This window comes from Leguminivora glycinivorella, chromosome 24, assembly GCF_023078275.1.
Source record: "Leguminivora glycinivorella isolate SPB_JAAS2020 chromosome 24, LegGlyc_1.1, whole genome shotgun sequence".
Taxonomy (NCBI): Eukaryota; Metazoa; Arthropoda; class Insecta; order Lepidoptera; family Tortricidae; genus Leguminivora; species Leguminivora glycinivorella.
The window spans coordinates 11,729,038-11,749,636 of NC_062994.1; the positions used below are offsets into that span (position 1 = coordinate 11,729,038).

At 38.3% G+C, this 20,599-nt stretch overlaps 1 protein-coding gene across 1 annotated transcript; it reads left to right on the plus strand.

The window, feature by feature from the left end:
• The first annotated feature begins 5,827 nt into the window (after window positions 1–5,827).
• On the plus strand, window positions 5,828–19,183 carry LOC125238791 (angiotensin-converting enzyme-like). The gene is made up of 11 exons (XM_048146234.1): window positions 5,828–6,016; window positions 7,569–7,721; window positions 9,892–10,065; window positions 10,579–10,784; window positions 13,152–13,340; window positions 14,348–14,454; window positions 15,203–15,348; window positions 16,012–16,120; window positions 16,516–17,036; window positions 18,163–18,318; window positions 18,917–19,183. The coding sequence occupies exons 1-11, from the start codon at window positions 5,841–5,843 to the stop codon at window positions 19,077–19,079; spliced, it is 2,100 nt and encodes a 699-aa protein (XP_048002191.1). The 5' UTR covers window positions 5,828–5,840; the 3' UTR covers window positions 19,080–19,183.
• Window positions 19,184–20,599: the final 1,416 nt, after the last annotated feature.

The following is a 20,599-nucleotide window of genomic DNA, read 5'->3' on the forward strand; positions in this document are numbered from 1 at the left end:
CCAAGGGTACTGGCGACATTGCCTCCGAATACAGACTTGTGGTACCTAGTCAATATTAAGGTAGTAACTTGATTTGTTGTGACGTCATTTGTGGATAAGGCCCATAATAGGGATTAAAAAGAAATTAGGTACGGAACGGTCGATCGCGATTTAATGTAACTTTTTTTTAATCTTCAATTCTTTACCTCTAATAAAACTTTAAATCATTATAAAATTGAACCCTATTAGAAATAAAAAAAAAATATTTTAAAAATAAATCTATAACCTAACCACAAAAATTAAATTTTGAAAAATCCTCGACATACTTAGTAGACCAATTATCATGAAACATATATGGCTAATTAAGAACACTCCTGACTAATTATTTTAAACAAAAAATTCTAAATCGGTTCATCCGTTCGGGAGCTACGATGGCACAGACAGATGGTGTCCTGCCGTTTCGCCAAAAAACGTTTCGTCAAATTTCATTTCCCAATAATCATATCGCAATAGTTTCATTTCCCAAAGTATTGTTTAGCAAAGGTATGTTTCGCAATGAATTTGTTTGGTCAAATTATCATTTGGCACAATTTCACTTAGTCAAATTTTATTTAGACAAAACTTTATTTCGCAAACGTTTTTATTGGCAAAACTTATATCCCAAAAACATGTTTTGTCAAAATTTCACATCGAAAATTTCGTGAAAATTAGGCATTTACATTTTCATTTCTACGGGATCCATTTCATGTACCGAAGATTTTTTGCATTTAACTTAAAATCTGTCAAATGATAATTTCAGTTTTATTCCCAAGTGCTTCAGTTGGACAAGAAAAGTTTTCTAAACTTTATTTTTGTCAAATTGATTACTAGACAAAATTATTTTGTCGACAATTTTTTGGAAAAAAATGTTTCTACAAATTACACCATGCAAAACCACGTTTGACAATAAATATTACCAGGCATAAATGTAATGTAATGATTCTATTAGTATTGTAACAGAAAACTCGTGTGTGACAGAGTCAGTTTAGGTGCGACGACGAGCGAAGCGAGGAGGAGCGTGTTAGGTTGACAGTGAGCAAACCGGAAATGACTTTTTAAAGTAATTAAAAATTAATAGAACATAATGGTCTTGAAAACATCAGGTTTCGTTTAATAAATTTATCCGAACATGTAAGTGAAAATGTCATCCTTGACATTTTCAGCAGGAGGAAAAAAAGTACGACATACACATTATTTCACACAAATCTTGGACACAAAGTATAAAATCAACAAACAAATTTCTAGTGCGCCATTTAATTAAAATATATTGGGAAATGGTTATTTTGCCAAACAATACCTTTGACTAAATATTTTTTGGTAAAATGAAATTTGACCAAGTAAATATTTTGGGAAACAAATACTTGCCAAAAAAAGTTTTGCTAAATGTCAATTTGCGATAAGTTGTTTTGCCAAACGTTTATTTGGGAAATGATAATTTGGGAATAATAGTTTGGGATGTGAAACTTTGGGAAACGTTTTTTGGCGAATCGTCAGTAAACCCAGACAGATACATAGACAGACAGACAGACACGTCAAACACCACTTGCGTCGGGGGTTAAAAACGTCATTAATTTTGCACTTGTACCAAAGTTATTATCTTACACTAATTGAATGACTTCCTATATATATATATGGCCTTAGCGTCTATTTCAGACGATTTATGGTGCAATGTCCGAAAGACATCGCTTTTGATGACTAAAGAGACCTATGCGAGAGCGACACATTTTGCCATTTTATATATAAGGTGCTAACAAATTAGTCACGGATATTTTTACAGCTGATAGTACTCGGCTCTCGAAGTACATTTAAGTATAAAATATCATTGGTTTTGTTATGTTTTTTTGGAGAAAAATAGGAACAAATTTGCTACGTTAAAACACCATTTTAATAAGATGATTAAATGAGATCTCTCTAGACATTCTAGAACCTCTTTAAACTATCATTCAAGTGGCCTCTTAAAGTAATAGCCTCTTATAGGGGTGATTATTTGAAAAATTAATTATAATTTTTTTTTTGTTCGGAAAATGAAAACAAAAAATATGGTATACAAAGGTTCCTTAATTATAGTTAAAAGTTAATTGTTTTAATGTAATTTATTATCTCTTAAAATATCCTTGACTAATTTGTTAGCACCTTATATTATTAGAAAAACTTGAGTACCTATACCTTTTTAATTTATGTATCCCTTAAAACACAATTGTTCAGTAATTGTAGTAATTTAAAATATTGTCATCCGTTTTATTTATAATAACATTAACAAAAAAAACTATAGGTATCCTTTTCTCTAGCACCCTAAAGAAAAGGATGCATATAGTTTTCTTTGTTCTTATTTACTGACAGACTTGTTTGACAGAGTATAATACAAACCAAATTAGTAAGTAATATTGGGGATATACCGCTTCCCCAAAGCACCCGACGCAAAAACGAAGGGGTGTTATAAGTTTGACGTGTCTGTCTGTCTGTCTGTCTTTTTGTCTGTCTGTCTGTGTGTGTGTCTGTCTGTGGCATCGTAGCTCCCGAACGGATGAACCGATTTAGATTTAGTTTTTTTTTTTCTGAAAGCTGAGTTAGTCGGGAGTGTTCTTAGCCATGTTTCATGAAAATCGGTCCACTATGTCCCGGTCGGGGGTTTTTTCAAAATTTTAATTTTGTGGTTAGGCTATTCATTTTCGCGTTGGAAACTTTGAGACCTCGAATTTAATAATATCCCTATTTTAATTAAGTTGGCATATTTACACTATTTCAAATGAACTGTCCGAAAACCGCAAAACAAATAAACTTTACAATACGTTTCACCCCGATATTTGAAAGTGACTCGAAATCATAGAGAAGTAAGGGAAGAGTTGTAAATCCATAGGTACATCAGTGAATGTATGTTATTTGTACCTACATCTAGCCTAGCGTAATCCACGCATCAATCACGCGTCAAAACGGTGACTTACTTAATTATTTTCGGTGACAATTTTCTGAATTCGAACGCGTGAGACTCAAAAATCGGCCCGCAGGTCCCGTAGCTGAACGGAATGGAGAAATCGGAACTCCGCAGAAAGGTAGTCTGGCTCTGTCGCGCTAATACGCAAGAGTGATAAAGATAGATCTACGAAAGAGATATTATCGTGAGCGTTTCGTGGGCGTTTGTGTATGCGGCTACGCTCACTGTTAACAACACAGCTGTGAATACAAAGTGCCAAAAATATGTATACACCTTAAGAGGGCTTTCGTGTTAAAAATAGTGAAATCGCAACCGAGCGCTCGATCATACCGTGTGTGGTATCAAATTAAAGGGCTTTGCGAGTAGTTTATAAATATATATCACATTATAGGACTTTTTCTACTTGGTCTAACAAAATATGAGAAAATGTCCAAAAGTGGTAATAATTGTACCGGTGAAGGCTCGTTTTCAAAAAATTGGCAAAAATCAATAATAGCAATTTATAATCACTAAGACATAACAGCAATTTAAGTAAACGTTGCTGATTAATTAAGTACAAAACTTACTTCGATGTGATGTAGATTTTCAAAGAAATTGTCACTTAATTTTAGGTAATTTCTGAAAAAATTGAATTCGCCTTAGGCTAGTTTACTCTTTTTCAAAAACTTAAAATAAAAATCTAGTCTGAAATGATTGTGGTACAGGATATACGAATTATAAATTTACCCGTTTTAATATTCAAAATTGTCCAAATTTTACAAATAAGATCGACTGATTCAGCTCTATACGTGCGTTTTTCTAAACGTGCATTAGAGAAAAATTCATAATTAATTTAGTAAATTAGTTTTCAAAAATCCAGTCTCATAAAAATCAAGATAATAAAATGCTCTAACTGGAACTTGAATTAAATAAATCTATTGGATAACGGAAAGTGTAGTATTTCACCGACTAAAACTATCAATTTTACATTCTTTTGACGTTTTTTTTTGAAAGCAGCCTTAATGTAGGTACAGTTAGTGTAGAGCGAAATAGTACATTACATCAGAGGCCGGGAAAATGAGGATTTCCGGCCAAGTGGGTATATACCATATGGGTATATAATCCGGATAGGGATACGAGGCCGGGAATCCGTTTTTACGCCGAGGCATGTATAGTGCTTTTCTCAAACATACAATGAAATAAATAAAAAATGCTCTAAAGGACAATATTTTATAAAAAAAAGTTATATACTTTGCCTAAAAAATAATATGAAATCCCTTTACAGTCCTCTCGAGTTGTTGCGCCTAAAAAGCGATACTTCCCAGCCCATTTTAAGGAACGTAAAGACAAAATTAATTTCATTGCATGTTTGAGAAAAAACACTTTTCTGGAATTAGCAAACCTAATTTATAGTTATCAATCAATGACCCTTAGTCTATGAAGCCTTTGTATGAATTTTCAGCTTTTTAAATCAACATCTTCAGCCTCCGCATTAGGTTTGAAATTTTGAAAATCTCATACAAACCCGTGTGGTGATGGGTTAAAAATTTCACCACCCCCTTTCTTCCCGTGGGTGTCGTAGAAGGCGACTGTGGGATATGGGTTAAATTGTGGCGTAGGCGAGAGGCTGGCAACCAGTCACTGCAATGTCACAGTTTCGTTTTCTTTCAACCCCTTATTTGCCAAGAGTGGCACTGAAACCTGAGAAGTTTCATGTGCTCTGCCTACCCCTTTATGGGATACAGGCGTGATTGTATGTATGTATGTATGTATGTTAAATCAACATCTTCAGCCTCCGCATTACGTTTGAAATTTTGAAAATCTCATACAAACCTGAAAATTCAACTTTCAGATAAAAAATAAATTTCGGCAGTATTTCCCGTCAGTCCCTTTTTAACCCCCGACGCAAAAACGAAGGGGTGTTATAAGTTTGACGTGTCTATCTGTGTGTATGTCTGTCTGTGTGTATGTCTGTCTGTCTGTCTGTCTGTTTGTCTGTGTGTGTGTGTCTGTCTGTGGCATCGTAGCTCCCAAACGGATGAACCGATTTAGGTTTAATTTTTTTTGTCTGAAAGCTGAGTTAGTCGGGAGTGTTCTTAGCCATGTTTCATGAAAATCGGTCAACTATGTCGCGGTCGGGGGTTTTTTCAAAATTTTAATTTTGTGGTTAGGTTATATTTGCATAGCTTACTAAATCGCGGTGGGACCAGTGCCTAAGGCTACAGTACGTCAACATTAATCAAATGTCCATCAGGACGGACAGCTGTTATCGTGTACGTTTTAATGAACGCTGTCTATCTGAAATCACTGGTACTTGAGATAAGATGGCCGCTTTTCAAGTTTAGGGATCACTGGGACTCCGGTGAACCCTTTTTTATGGTATTGTATACGTAGAGCTCGCACCAATGAGTTTTTCTGAACTTATGTGTGAAATGTCTGATGATTTCGTTCCCAGATTCATACTTGGAGAGTGCTATGTACTCCTTAATTGTCATTTTGTATCAGACTGAGAACTATAAGCAATTAAATCAATTGTGTAAGATGTAATACATATGATGTGGATGTACTGTAATAAATAAACAAATAAACAAATGTCATTTGATATTTGCCAGTCGCTTATCGGTGAAGGAAAACATCGTGAGGAAACCGGACTAATTCCAATAAGGCCTAGTTACCCTTCGAGTTGGAAGGTCAGATGGCGGTCGCTTTCGTAAAACTAGTGCCTACGCCAAATCTTGGGATCAGTTGTCACAGCGGACCGCAGGCTCCCATGAGCCGTGGCAAATGCCGGGATAACGCAAGGCGGATGATGACGATGATGTTATAATAAATAAATAATGGAAGTTCGTAATATACTTACTAATTAGCATTATTTATTTTTCAGGAGAACAACTATGCGAATAACACAGAAATGAAGTTACTCAATCTACTCATTTTCCTAGCTACCGTCATAGGAGCGTGCACTGGGTCTCCCCACGGCCCTTACATCCGCCACCTTAACGATGTGACCATTAAGTTCAATGCTGCAGCTGCTGAGATTGCCTGGGAGTCTTCTGTGGATCCTGGGAACCCTGAGCTTCCTTTGAGGTAATTTAAACAATATGTCGCATTTTTTTTATATTATAAGACATTCTTACACAGATTGACTGAGGCCCACGGTAAGCTCAAGAAGTCTTGTGTTGCAGGTACTCGGACAACGATATATATAATACATATATACATAGAAAACATCCATGACTCAGGAACAAATATCTGTGCTCATCACACAAATAAATGCCCTTACCGGGATTCGAACCCGGGACCGCGGCGTAGCAGGCAGGGTCACTACCGACTGCGCCAGACCGGTCGTCAAATATAATACACTAGCTTTTGCCCGCGGCTTCGCTCGCGTTAGAAAGAGACAAAAAGTAGCCTATGTCACTCTCCGTCCCTGCAACTATCTTCACTTAAAAAATCACGTCAATTCGTCGCTCCGTTTTGCCGTGAAAGACGGACAAACAAACAGACACACACTTTCCCATTTATAATATTAGTATGGATGGATAATACAGTACAGGTAACCGAATGGCATTTCTGCGACACGAAACGCCACCGAAACTCTGCAGAAATGTAGTCTGGCTCTGTCACACCAATACACAAGAGCGATAGAGATAGATAGCTACGAAAGAGATATTATCGTGAGCGGGTGTGCATTCGGCTACGCTCACTATCAACGGAGAATCAACGTGAAACGTCAAGTTGGCCGTGTCGAATTGAGACTCAGGATACACTCTTGGTTGGATGCACAAAAAAGAAAAAAAAATGCCTAGTAGCAAACTCTGATGGCATCTGTAGTGACAAAGATGTGACAAAGTATTAAGTACTTATAAGAAAGTGACACCGCGAAACTTATTTATGTCGTTGTAGAGCTAGCTTAGACAGAATCAAAGACATATATAACTCCGTATAGACGGATAAAATCTAAGAAAAAAACGTAACTCAAAGCCCTAGAGAAAAAGGCACGGTGGCCTAGATGGCGTTACACCTTTGGGGAACGCTCGGCTAGATGGCGCTAATATTAATATTTGACATTTTAACACATATCAAGCTAACTATATGGGCCAAATTGTCAAAACTGAGGTCCAAAAGTTTTAAGCCTGTATTGAGAGATGGCAGTCTATGCACTGTGATTACACATTTTACCTTGACAGTAACTCTCTATAATACTTGATCCTCTTTGCCATTACCAATCATTGTAAAGTTTTTAACTGTAAGCCAGGATTTAAATATGGCGGAACCGAATATTCGGCCGAATGTTCGATTCGGTAATAGCTGAACCGAATGTTCGGCCGAATATTCGTATTCATCTCTAGAATATAGTATAGTATTCATAACAACAACATACAATCACGCCTGTATCCCATAAAGGGATATGCAGAACACATGAAACTACTAAAGCTTCAATGCCACTCTTGGCAAATAAGGGGTTGAAAGAAAACGAAACTGTGACATTGCAGTGACAGGTTGCCAGCCTCTCGCCTACGCCACAATTTAACCCATATCCCATAGTCGCCTTCTACGACCACGGGAAGAAAGGGGGTGGTGAAATTCTTAACCCGTCACCACACAGGCAGTAAAGTATTCACTTTTCTTATTACAGGTCTGCGAACTATCAACGACAGCGGATTGCGTGGGAGGAGAGGAGTTGCGCAAGATTGGCCTCGCTTGAGCGGAGTCAGCTGCTAAATGGAACGGAGAGGAGGATGGCGTATTTGTTCTGCAGGGGCCCAAGGTTCACGCTCGATGAGGCTATGTAAGTTTTTGTAATCTCCTTGTTAAGTTTTTTTTTCAAATGCATAAATATCTGGGAATGATGCTGTTAAATTTAGCCGTCTCCACATGGGCATGTTTAAATTTGTATTTTTTTTTTATAAATATTATAGGACATTCATACACAGATTGACTGAGCCCCACGGTAAGCTCAAGAAGGCTTGTGTTGTGGGTACTCAGACAATGATATATATAATATACAAATACTTATATACATAGAAAACATCCATGACTCAGGAACAAATATTTGTGTTCATCACACAAATATATGGCCTTGCCGGGATTCGAACCCGGGACCGCGGCGTAGCAGGCAGGGTCACTACGCGCTAGGCCAGACCGGTCGTCAAACTTAAATAAGTATGAAATTACTATTGTGGATATAATGTAGTATCTCGATCATACCTTCTAATATTTAACTTCACAGACTGGCGATCCTGCACTCTGTTGCTATAAGACAGCGACAATCCTTTATTCCGATTTTCAACTCATCGAAATCGTACGTTCTATCTTCAGTTCACTTGCCTGGAAAATGCATATGTTAACGTTATAGGGAGACCTAAAACTCTCGTGAATCTGTAAGATGCGTGGAAAGACTACGACCTCTGTTTGTTTCTCTATTTTTCTAATGATCTCTATTCTAAATTTACTTTGTTACCTTCTGGAAATACTTCATGGTTTTCTTCCTGACAAATGTAGTAGATATGCTCTTGTAATCCTTTTTATCTGTTTACTGGCGTCTGTCTGTAACTGCAACGATTTATGTTCAAATTTAGATTCTATTTCTCCTACATGTAATAAACATAGTATTGATCGATGCAGTTCGCAACGGCGAAACTTACCTTTCTAGTCTACAACATTTTTAACTATTTGTTTGCAGAAAAACATCGAATTAGATTCATATTTTAATTTGACATATTTATTTATTGATTGACATCACCATGTCAATCAATATTCTTTCATGTTTTAAACTGACTAAAGAGTTAAGTATGTATACTTTTAATGTAGGTTTATTAGTTTTAGACCATATTTTTATAATTGGCTAGCGATAATATTTAAATTTTAAATTTAGTTTTCTAAATTCTCAATCATGGGTATATAAGCGGCCCTCGTGTCAAACCCATCAGTTATTATTTCGTCGTTCTCCTAAGAGCTAACGAGTTATAAAGGGTCCGTGCGGGGCCAAGCCAGGCCCCGCACTCTTCAAGAAAACCCTCTTCAAGTCCTCTCCTCCTTCGGCGAGCTGCGGGCCGTGCAATCTACCTCGTGAGCTGGCCCGTCTGCTGGGCGCTCCTACGAACGCTGCTGATTGTGCCTGGCGCTAGGGCGCGTGATCTGGCCCGTCTGCTGGGCGCTCCTACGAACGCTGCTGATTGTGCCTGGCGCTAGAGGCGCGTGACCTGGCCCGTCTGCTGGGCGCTCCTACGAACGCTGCTGATTGTGCCTGGCGCTAGGGCGCGTGACCTGGCCCGTCTGCTGGGCGCTCCTACGAACGCTGCTGATTGTGCCTGGCGCTAGGGCGCGTGACCTGGCCTGTCTGCTGGAAGCTCCCGGCGAACGCTGCTGCACGTCGTACTCGACGTTTGCCCCTGCACGTTGTACTCCGCATCATCTTTAACCGCTGCCCGCCTTTACCTCGAGTCTTCTCACACGTTGCGTGCCGCTGCTTTGGGACTTTGGATTATCTGACTTATTATTTTTAATACCTCGTGTCATATCGTCAAAAGAGCCGTATAATAAAGTACCTACCCCTGATTTATTTACTTATTTTCATTCCATCCCTTCAAATTCTTTTCACCCTTTAGGTTAGCAGTTACGTACTCTTGCAAAAGACTCTTGTAAGAGTACGTAACGCTACAATAATAAGCAGCTTTCTCATCCGTTTTCAAAGAATCAAGAGAGTTTTTACAAGTTGGTGTGGTAACAAACATTAGCCTGGGTTCGAATCCCAGTAAGGGCATTTATTTGTGTGATGAGCACAGATATTTGTTCCTGAGTCATGGATGTTTTCTATTTATTTATAAGTATTTGTATATTATATATCTCGTTGTCTAAGTATCCATAACACAAGCCTTCATTGAGCTTATCGTGGGACTCAGTCAATCCGTGTAAGAATGTCCTATAATATTTATTCATTTCATTAATTACTTTTTCAGGAAAATCAGCAAATTATACGAACGCCTTCAATCCATATACTCCGACGCAAAAGTCTGCATCCCGTTTGACAAAACCAAACCCCCTACAGATCTGTCAGGAATGGAGTCCGCCATCTTGGATTATATCGCAACTGTCAAACGAGTACTGAATGTGAAGTCTGAAGGAGTATCCAGGTAAGTTTAAATTGATACTAATGGGAAAGTGTATGTCTGTCTGTTTGTCCGACTTTCACGGCAAAACGGAGCGACGAATTGACGTGATTTTTTAAGTGGAGATAGTTGAAGGGATGGAGAGTGACATAGGATACTTTTTGTCTCTTTCTAACGCAAGCGAAGCCGCGGGCAAGAGCTAGTCCAAGTCCATACTATATAAATGGGAAAGTGTGTGTTTGTTTGTCCGTCTTTCACGGCAAAACGGAGCGACGAATTGACGTGATTTTTTAAGTGGAGATAGTTGAAGGGATGGAGAGTGACATAGGCTACTTTTTATCTTTTACTAAACTCCCACTTCCCTAAAATGGGGGTGGAAGTTTGAATGGAGCATTCCGCAATTGGCGAAATTAACGCGAGCGAAATCGCGTGCAAAAGCTAGTAATATACAACTCTAAAGTTTGTACCTATTATTATTGTATCATCATTAGTTAAATTTATTCTTTAAAAAATCCGTCAACCAACATATTATTTCAGAGTCGCAAAACTAGCAGTAAACGAGAAATCCGAGACCTCCCTCTGTTTGTACGGCGACACCGATTTCGATAAAATGATGAGATTCTCCCGAAACGAGGAAGTTTTGCGCTGGTTGTGGATATCTTGGAGGGAGAAGGTTGGGCCTCCTATGAAGAAGCCATATCGAGAGCTAGTGGATGTGGAAAATAGGGCTGCTAAACGGAATGGTAAGTTTTTATCAGCTTTCGATATGCAGCCATCAGGTGCTGGAACAATCTGCCACCGCCAGTAGGAATAGTTATTTGTTATACAAGGGGGCAAAGTTGTATTTTACTTCTCATGTGTTAAAAAACTCGCAAGTTCAGGATTCTATTCTAGAACCACTCGCTTCGCTCGTGGTTCAACTATAGAATCCTTTCACTTGCTCGTTTTTCAATTCCACACTCGGCGTTAAAATACAACTTTGCCCCCTTGTATAACAAATAACTATTCCTACTGGCGGTGGCAGATTACTTTACCCACTTGTGGATAAAATGCGTTTTTACCCGCTGGTATTAAAGGACAAAACACGTGTTTCCGAGCTAGTGAGGGGAAAATATAATAGTTGGTCGCCTCCTGCCATATAGGGAGTTGGTGGATGTAGAGAATAAGGCTGCTAAGCGGAATTTTAAGTTTTGTGACAGCTCATATTATTAAATTAAAACGGGACTTAATCGCGTAAAACTTACGTTTTATATTTAACCCGACGTTTCGGACATGACATTACGTCCGTGGTCACGGGTAGACTGGCTGGAAGTTGTATCAACATCTTCTAGCTGTACGAGTTTTTCGAACTACCCGCACTTGATTGTCATCAGTCACTTTTACGCTAGGGCAGCTTTTGTGACAGCTTTCGATATGCAGACAAGAAATGATGGAGCAATCTGTTAAGTTAAGATAATTGTTATGTACATGCTAATGAATTTACAATGAAATTGGGATGAATTTTAAATTAATTATACGCGATGTATTCCGTTTCCATAGTTTTATTTTATGAGTAGGTAACTATCGCGGTAACCGAAGACAATATTATGTAAGTCTATAATTAATATAAGGTAACGGCGGCTATCAACGTGGGTATCGAAATCGACGTCCATTACCGCCGCATTTGCAAATACGCATTTTATAGGCAAACCGACCAATTTCCTAAATAAAGTTACTCACACAAAGGAAGCCTGTTTAGTTGACTAACGCACATATAGGCGCTAGAGAGTGTGAATGAAAGAAGACACTCGCTATTTGACAGTTTTTGCCACGGGGCCGCAAGAAGAGCTTGTGTCATACTGACGCGTGACGCTAAACCTAAGTGAACTCCAATCTCATTTAGTAGTTTACGTAATAATTGTGGTAAATAGGTGAAAGTTATGCATTTTAAAATATTGTTTATAGTTTTCTACATGACTTCTGAGTACTTTTTACGTATTGTTTAGCCTGTAAATGTGTTTAAAGTGGAAATTAAAAGACAGCGGTGAAAGGCGCCATTTCGTGAGTAGATTCTATTACTGTGGTATACCTTCTATTACTGTGGTATACCACAGTAATGGTTAAAGTAGTGATATTAGTTATTTATGCTTTATTTTAAGTATATGTGATCAGTTATATAATGTCTTACAGTTGTTTCAATCTTGATCTATTCACGCTATCAAAGAACTATTTACGTGGTATGAAAAATATTCAACAAAACCTTAATTTTTAGCAAAAACTTCATTACTGATTTCGTAGTTTCTATGAAAACCGTTAATTTGTCAATTTTTTTAAACATTGAGATAAAGTCTGATGTTTACTTACTAGTTATGTAAACTTGGTTTTAATATAAAGTTGCAATATTTTATTTTGTAATGAAAATACATCTGTATGACATTGTTTTTATTGGTCGGAATTAGATTTTATTATACTCCAATTTATGCCTATCACCGATGGTACGATCGGATAACCCTCGGTAATGGAATGTATAAGAATCTATTACCGATCCATGCAATATTTGTTTGGGTCGGTAATAGGTTCCTAAAGAAGTATCTATTACATATTAGTCTTGTATCAAAATATGACATTTAGAGTACCGTAAGTACAGATTTCTTAGATGAAACTGAGTCTTCTGTGGGTATTCATAAAGGAAAATAGTATAGGTATATGTATTTATCATAATTTGTATATTCAACCGTCGGTATTAAGCTCCGAATTTTGAGATGGGTTTCTATTTACCGATGGCAGAAAAACACTGTCATTCATACCCTCGGTAATGAAATCTCAATTCGCGTTAATAGAACCGCAGCCTGTTCATTACCACGGTAATAGAAAATTTAGGTATGCTGGCTTCAATAGTTATTTTATGACATATAATAAACTAAAATGATCCAAAAACTCTTCAAAACTAATAGTTCAATAAATACTCTTCCATAAAAAAAATATTTGTGGTCGTTAACGAGCTTTGATACCCCTAATTTTTTGGAATCTTTTGAAATCTTCCTGAAGTACCACGTTAATAGGCGCCATTACCTTAATTATCTAAGTTGATTCGATATTAGAACTCACTTAAAAATATTTATTTATTTTAGGTTACACAGACATCGGCGCCACCTGGCGTGACGAATCAGAAGTAACCGACTTACGTCTGATCTGCCGTCGTCTATACAACCGAGTCAAACCGTTGTATTCCCTTCTACATGGTGTTGCCAGATATTACTTGAGAAAGAAGTATGGAGATATAGTGCCGGAGAAAGGTGCTATACCTGCGCATTTACTTGGTAAGGTTATATTGGTAGTTGGTAGCTAATTATAAAATTCAACATACTACTAGTCGCCTGTGTAGTGACGGGTTAAGAATTTCACCACCCCCTTTCTTCCCGTGGGTGTCGTAGAAGGCGACTGTGGGATATGGGTTAAATTGTGGCGTAGGCGAGAGGCTGGCAACCTGTCACTGCAATGTCACAGTTTCGTTTTCTTTCAACCCCTTATTTGCCAAGAGTGGCACTGAAGCTTTAGTAGTTTCATGAGCTCTGCCTACCCCTTTATGGGATACAGGCGTGATTGTATGTATGTATGTATGTATGTAGTAGTAAAATTCATATATTTGTTAGGTTGCTTCAGATACCCAAAGAGCAAACTGACCAAGTGAATGGAATTAAAAACCCCGCCACGCGGGGCTCCATGGCTAGATTATCATCATCAAATGTAGTTGCGACCAAAATCTAGTGACTACTCCTAAACTCACCTAGACCTAAATACTGAACTCCGGAAAATAGCGGGTCACAACTAGATGAGACTAGCCCAGGACCGGGAAAAGTGGCGTACTAGAAGAGAGGCCTATGCTCAGCAGTGATCGATAAAGGGCTGATATGATGATGATGATGAGATACTAAACAATAATAAGTACACGAGATTGACGAGATCATTTCAGAGTTTATTTATTTATTTAAACTTTATTGCACAAATTATCAATAAAAAGTACAAATGGCGGACTGAACGCCTTAAGGCATTCTCTACCAGTCAACCATTGGGAAAAACAGAGATAGTTAGTTTGGTGCACAAGATTATAAAGCCAGTATGAGATTTTAACGATTAAATATCTACTATTATAAAATAAACATACACAAATACAATAAGTAAACCTACATATATATTAGTATAATATATATATATGAATAAAATACACATATACATAAATAAATAAATAAATGTACCTAGTGCGAGAGTCGAGACATCAAGTAGACTTTAATCTCGAGTTTAAAGGTTTTAAATTCTTTTTTTTTAGGCAATTTATGGGCACAGAACTGGGAGTCAATTGCTGATCTTATTCTGCCTCAAATAATAGACCTCGACAAAAGCATTAAGAACACTAACTGGACTACTGTGGACATGGTATGTTAAAACAGTATGTAATTTTAAATTCTTTGCAAATCCCTATCCCTAAGTACTTATAATACCTACATGAGTCTGTCTAATTATATACTGCTAGCTTTTGCCGGCTTCGCTCGCATTAGAAAGAGACAAAAAGTAGCCTATGTCACTCTCCATCCCTTCAACTATATCCACTCAAAAAAATACGTCAATCCATCGCTCCGTTTTGCCGTGAAAGACGGACAAACAAACAGACACACATACTTCCCCATTTATAATATTAGTATGGATTCTCTTCTTGAGCCTCTTTCTTCTCCCATTTAAAATAAGTTATTCTGTAAATTTGAAACATTACGAACTAATTAAATTATACGCAAGGTGTAATTGCACTTACGCAGCGTAATATTATGACCGCACTACCACCTCGGACACTGGCGATCAAATATATGAAAGAGGCGAGTTCATCACACAGTCTAAGCTCGTGTAGGTGAACGCGTATAATGAAATATGACTGGTCGACGGTTCGCGTTTTGACAGGCGATAACTGTGAGGTAACCGAGAGGGGGTGGGCGGCACTTTCAGCGGGGAGCAGGAGTGGCCATACTATACGGCACTGCTGTCACAAATGTAGTCAGCATTGCTGTGGTAATGTTGTCGAGGGTACTGCCGCAAATGCCGCAATGCATTTAAGATATATTATTTGCGTCAGCAAGTCAGCAATACTGAAACAGTCTGAATCTAATGAGTATAACTAATTACATTTTTGCAGGTAAAACACGCGGAAGATTTCTACCAATCCCTCGGCCTGCCCGCCATGACGGATACGTTTTGGCGGCAATCCGTGTTTGAACGGCGCAGCGCAACCACGCGTTGCCATGGCACCGCGGCAGACTTGTTTCAAGGTGGCGACTTCAGGTATTACCACAGAGTATTGCCCGTGTAGTGACGGGTTGAGAATTTCACCACCCCCTTTCTTCCCGTGGGTGTCGTAAAAGTCGTCTGTGTGATATGGTTGTAGCGAAGGCGAGAGGCTGGCAACCTCAATGTCACAATTTTCGTTTCTTTCAACCTCTTGCCAAGAGTGGCACTGAAACTTGAGTAGTCTCATGTGCTTCGCCTACCCCTTTATGGGATACAGGCGTGATTGTATCCAACCCTTCTGGTCTTTCAGGAATCCATGGGCGGCAGTGATCACTAACCATCAGGCAACTTGTCCGCTTGTTTGTCTTCTACCTCTATATCATAAAAACTCCTTATTGTTACGCCCTCATCGATAAAAGTAATGGATGTGACTCCCTTGAGTTGCTGGCGTCCATAGGTTACGGTGACCGCTTTCCATCAGGCGGGCCGTATACCTGTTTGTCACCGACGTGATATAAAAAATTCCTAGAAGAATTAATTATTATTATTCAGAGCCTACTGTGTCCCACTGCTGGGCAAAGGCCTCCCCCCTCTTTTTCCAATCTTCTCTGTCTAGTGCTATTTCTGGCCAGCCAATCAAAAATGAGTCCAGTTTATCCCGCCATCGGCGGTGTGGTCTGCCGGATCCCCGAATTAAATTCACCATTAATTTTTCAGGCTCTTATATTGTTCAGGGTCAACAGCAGAAGATCTGTACGTGATCCATCATGAGTTGGGACACATTCAGTACTACATGGCGTACGAAAACCAGCCTGGTATTTTTAGGGTACGTGTTTCACCTTACTAAAGCAAAACTAAATTACAAATTCCAAAATTATAGGAATTCTAAGTTCCACCCTGATTTTTTTCTATCTCCAAAAGTGTTTATGTTTTGGTCTTAATCTCGAGCGTAAAATTCAAATTCGATTTCAAATATTATTCTAAATTTCAAAAGTTACCTCTCCATGTCTTGAACACCACTCCTGCCAAGGATGATTTAAATATGATGATATGTCATCGTATTTCCTTTGGCATCATACTGAAGGATTTTATCACTATTTCAAATGAATATGTACTATCAGTTGCAAAATTGCATGGAGAAATGATGAATGAATTAATTGATAAATTCGCCTTGCACTTTTGCAGCTAATAGTACCTCCAGTTACTCTATTTTTTTCCCAGCAAGCAAACTCAGCACTCCACGAAACCATCGGAGACACCATCATGTACGGAGTCCTAACCCCACAACACCTCTACCGCCTCGGCCTTATCAACGACTCCATGCTTTTCATCAACCCTAAACTGGATACTAAACTATCCAGCCAAGAATCCTTACCTAAAGAGCAACTACATTCCATCGATTCAACAAATGAAGATCCCCAAAGAGACAACATTGATGAAGAAATTCTAAAATCTAAAGAAATTCATGAAAATTCAAATGCAGAATGGAAAGATTTAACCACAGATGATATATTACTTCTTAAACAAGCTCTAAATAAAATACCACAGATACCATTTGCGCTGGTCATAGATGAGTATAGATGGAGGTATTTTGAAGGAGATTTGAAGGAGGAAGCTCTGAATGAAGAGTTTTGGGATCTGATGATGGAACTGCAAGGTGTAGCGCCTCCGGAGAGAAGGAGTGAGGAGGGATTTGATGCTGGGGCTAAGTATCATGTCCCTGATAACACACCATTTATAAGGTTCGACGAACTTAAATATAATTACACATTATTATACATTCTGGAGAGTGTGCACAGGAACTGCATGACCTGGTTCCTCCTTCCCCGTTCCATCACCGGACAACCAGGCGCGGGGAGCGGTTTCACCCTTACGTTGTCTACCTACCTTTCATTCGCACGAAGAGGTTTGCCTCTTCTTTCCTAATGCGAACTGCTAAGGAATGGAACATGATCCCCTCGTCTGTATTCCCGGGCGAATACAATCTGGGTGAATTCAAGTCAAGAGTGAATAGGCTATTACTGAACCAGTGAGTTACAACCTCGGCCTTGTCGTCACTTTCCATCAGGTGCGACTAAGGTCGATCACTGGCCAGTTTATAATAAAAAAAAAATATTTTCGTAGATGGATCATTGCAATTTAAATTGGCAACTGACATTGATAGCACTTCTTGTGAATAAGTTAAGTAAACGCCATAATTTCATCGAAGATACATTCAAAATAACATTTGCTTTAAGTATATAGTTAAGTTTTTTGCAGAATTTCGGGATCGACGATACTTTTTTTAACGACCGGTCTGGCCTAGCGCGTAGTGACCCTGCCTGCTATGCCGCGGTCCCGGGTTCGAATCCCTGTAAGGGAATTTATTTGTGTGATGAGCACAGATATTTGTTCCTGAGGCATGGATGTTTTCTATGTTTATAAGTATTTGTATATTATATACATATATCGTTGTCTGAGTACCTGCAACACAAGCCTTCTTGAGCTTACCGTGCGACTCAGTCAATCTGTGTAGGAATGTCCACTAATATTTATTTATTATTTTATTTATTTCATCCGTCATGTATACCTGACGATAAAGGGTAACTTTTATAGTCTCTCCTCATTTGCTATACTTATTTTTAACCTAAACTTACCTTTAACTTCTTGCACTTTGCCATCTCTTGCATTTCTGTGACCTCATTGTCAAATATTGTAGGTACATTTATTGTATCCAAGATCAGACTGGAACCTTTTTTGTAGCTGTTTTCGTCTTAATTCACCTTGATTTATATAACTACTAGCGGTTTGGGCTGTGCGTTGATTTAAGTCAGTCAGTCACTCAGGACTTTGCCGTTTATAAACTTATATAGATTTCTATGATTTTAGATACTTCCTAAGCAGCTTTCTCCAGCACCAGCTCTTCGAAAGCCTTTGCAAAGCTGCCGTATTTGGCCGAGTTGGAGCTAAAGAACACATACCAAAAACCATACCTATGAACCGGTGTGATATCTACGGATCCAAGGCTGCTGGGAAACTGTTGAAGTTAGTACGATTTAAGAAACTATAAAACTTATAAATCCACAGAGACTGGAGGGTGAGAGACGCAAATACGTATCCCATCATCATTATTCTCCTTGCATTATTCCGGCATTTGCTACGGCTCATGGGAGCCTTTTATCCGCTTTGACAACTAATCCCGAGATTTGGCGTAGACACTAGTTTTACAAAAGCGACTGCCATCTGACCTTCTAACACAAGCATACCGGTAACTAGTCCTTATTGGGATTAGTCCGATTTCCTCACAATGTTTTCGTTAACCGAAACGCGACTAACAATAACAAATGAAATTTCGTCAATACCTTACCAAGGCGGATCTGTTTATACTACGTTGGTGGTAAACAAGCATATGGTCTGACTGATGATCACCGCCAACTCCTGATGTGTTCATATGTGATGACGGACCTAACACACACTACCCATGTTGACCTCTGGCAATTTTTGCCGGCAGGAACACAACTCTATGAATTGTTTGAGAATTAAATTATAATTAAAAGAATTTCAGATATTATAGATATTAGCAACGCTATGAAGAAAAGCTTAAAACGCCAATTAAGTATAGCTAAATCTTTTCACATTACAGAGAACTAATGTCAAAAGGCCATTCTCATAACTATCAAGAATTACTCCAAGTGACGATCGGCATAGACGGCATCTCCTCATCAGCTCTCGAGCGATACTACCGCCCTCTGCACTCGTTGCTGGTTAAACACGTGCGCGCGCTCCGCATCCCTATTGGCTGGTAGCTGACCAATCAGAGCGTCAGAGCGTTTGAATAAGGAATTTTGAAGATAAGAAGGAATATAGAGAATAAAGTAGTTAACTTATTTTGAATGTGGGATGATCTTTAATTATATTGGGTTGGTAAGAAAGTAATGAGCGAATCATAACCAATATTGTAATTTTTATTTAATTTATTATTTTAATCATTTATCAAAAATATAACGGCCTTCGTTATCTACTACTTATCTCCATCGTTCTGGTAAAGAATGAATAGCATCGGCGAAGAAGTTCTTAGGTTTAGATTCAAAAAACTCAGCTATGTACTGTCGTAGATGGGCTTGATCATCGAACTTTTTTTCATTCAAGGCATTGCTTAGGGGATCTGAACAATGCGTAATCCGTAAGTGCCAAGTCTGGAGAGTACGGTGGATGAGGTATCACTTTCCAACCTAGCTCCAATAGCTTTAGCCGAGTCACTTTTGCAATGTGTGGGCGAGCATTGTCGTGTAAGAAAAAAACTTTAGCATGCTGTGGACGATTCTGACAGATTTTTTGGTTTAAATTTTCAAGCTGATTACAGTATACTGATGCGGTAACAGTCATTCCACTTGGTAGGAGTTCCCAGTGAATAATACCATGAATATCCCACCAAACGGACAGCATAACTTTTTTCGGGTGAGGCTCTGTTTTTGGTGCCTCTATTCCTTTTTCGTTTGGAGCTAGCCACTGACGTTTGCGTGTATGATTTATATATAAGACCCATTTTTCATCTCCAGTGATAAGATGGTCCAACCAGTTGAATGTGCGGCGAAAAGACAGAAGTTGTAAGGTAATGGCGCCTATTAACGTGGTACTTAAGGAAGATTTCAAAAGATACCAAAAAATTAAGGGTATCAAAGCTCATTAACGACCACAAATATTTTTTTTATGGAAGAGTATTTATTGAACTATTAGTTTTGAAGAGTTTTAGGATCATTTTAGTTTATTATATGTCATAAAATGATTATTGAAGCCAACATACCTAAATTTTCTATTACCGTGGTAATGAACAGGCTGCAGTTCTATTAACGCGAATTGAGATTTCATTACCGAGGGTATGAATGACAGTGTTTTTCTGCCATCGGTAAATAGAAACCCATCTCAAAATTCGGAGCTTAATACCGACGGTTGAATATACAAATTATGACAAATACATATACCTATACTATCCTCCTTTATGAATACCCACAGAAGACTCAGTTTTACCTAAGAAATCTGTACTTACGGTACACTAAATGTCATATTTTGATACAAGACTAATATGTCGCTCGGTAATAGATACTTCTATAGGAACCCATTACCGACCCAAACAAATATTGCATGGATCGGTAATAGATTCTTATATATTCTATTACCGAGGGTTATCTGATCGTACCATCGGTAATAGGCATAAATTTGAGTATTATAAAATCTAATTCCGACCCATAAAAACAAAGTCATACAGATGTATTTTCATTACAAATCAAAATAAAATATTGCAACCTTATATTAAAACCAAGTTTAC

Excerpts from the sequence above, each read along its gene's own strand:
- LOC125238791 (XM_048146234.1), top strand. The coding sequence starts at position 5,841 with ATGAAGTTACTCAATCTACTCATTTTCCTAGCTACCGTCATAGGAGCG. Across the intron at positions 6,017-7,568 it reads AACCCTGAGCTTCCTTTGAG|GTCTGCGAACTATCAACGAC; the intron begins GTAATTTAAACA and ends TTCTTATTACAG. Across the intron at positions 10,785-13,151 it reads TAGGGCTGCTAAACGGAATG|GTTACACAGACATCGGCGCC; the intron begins GTAAGTTTTTAT and ends TATTTATTTTAG.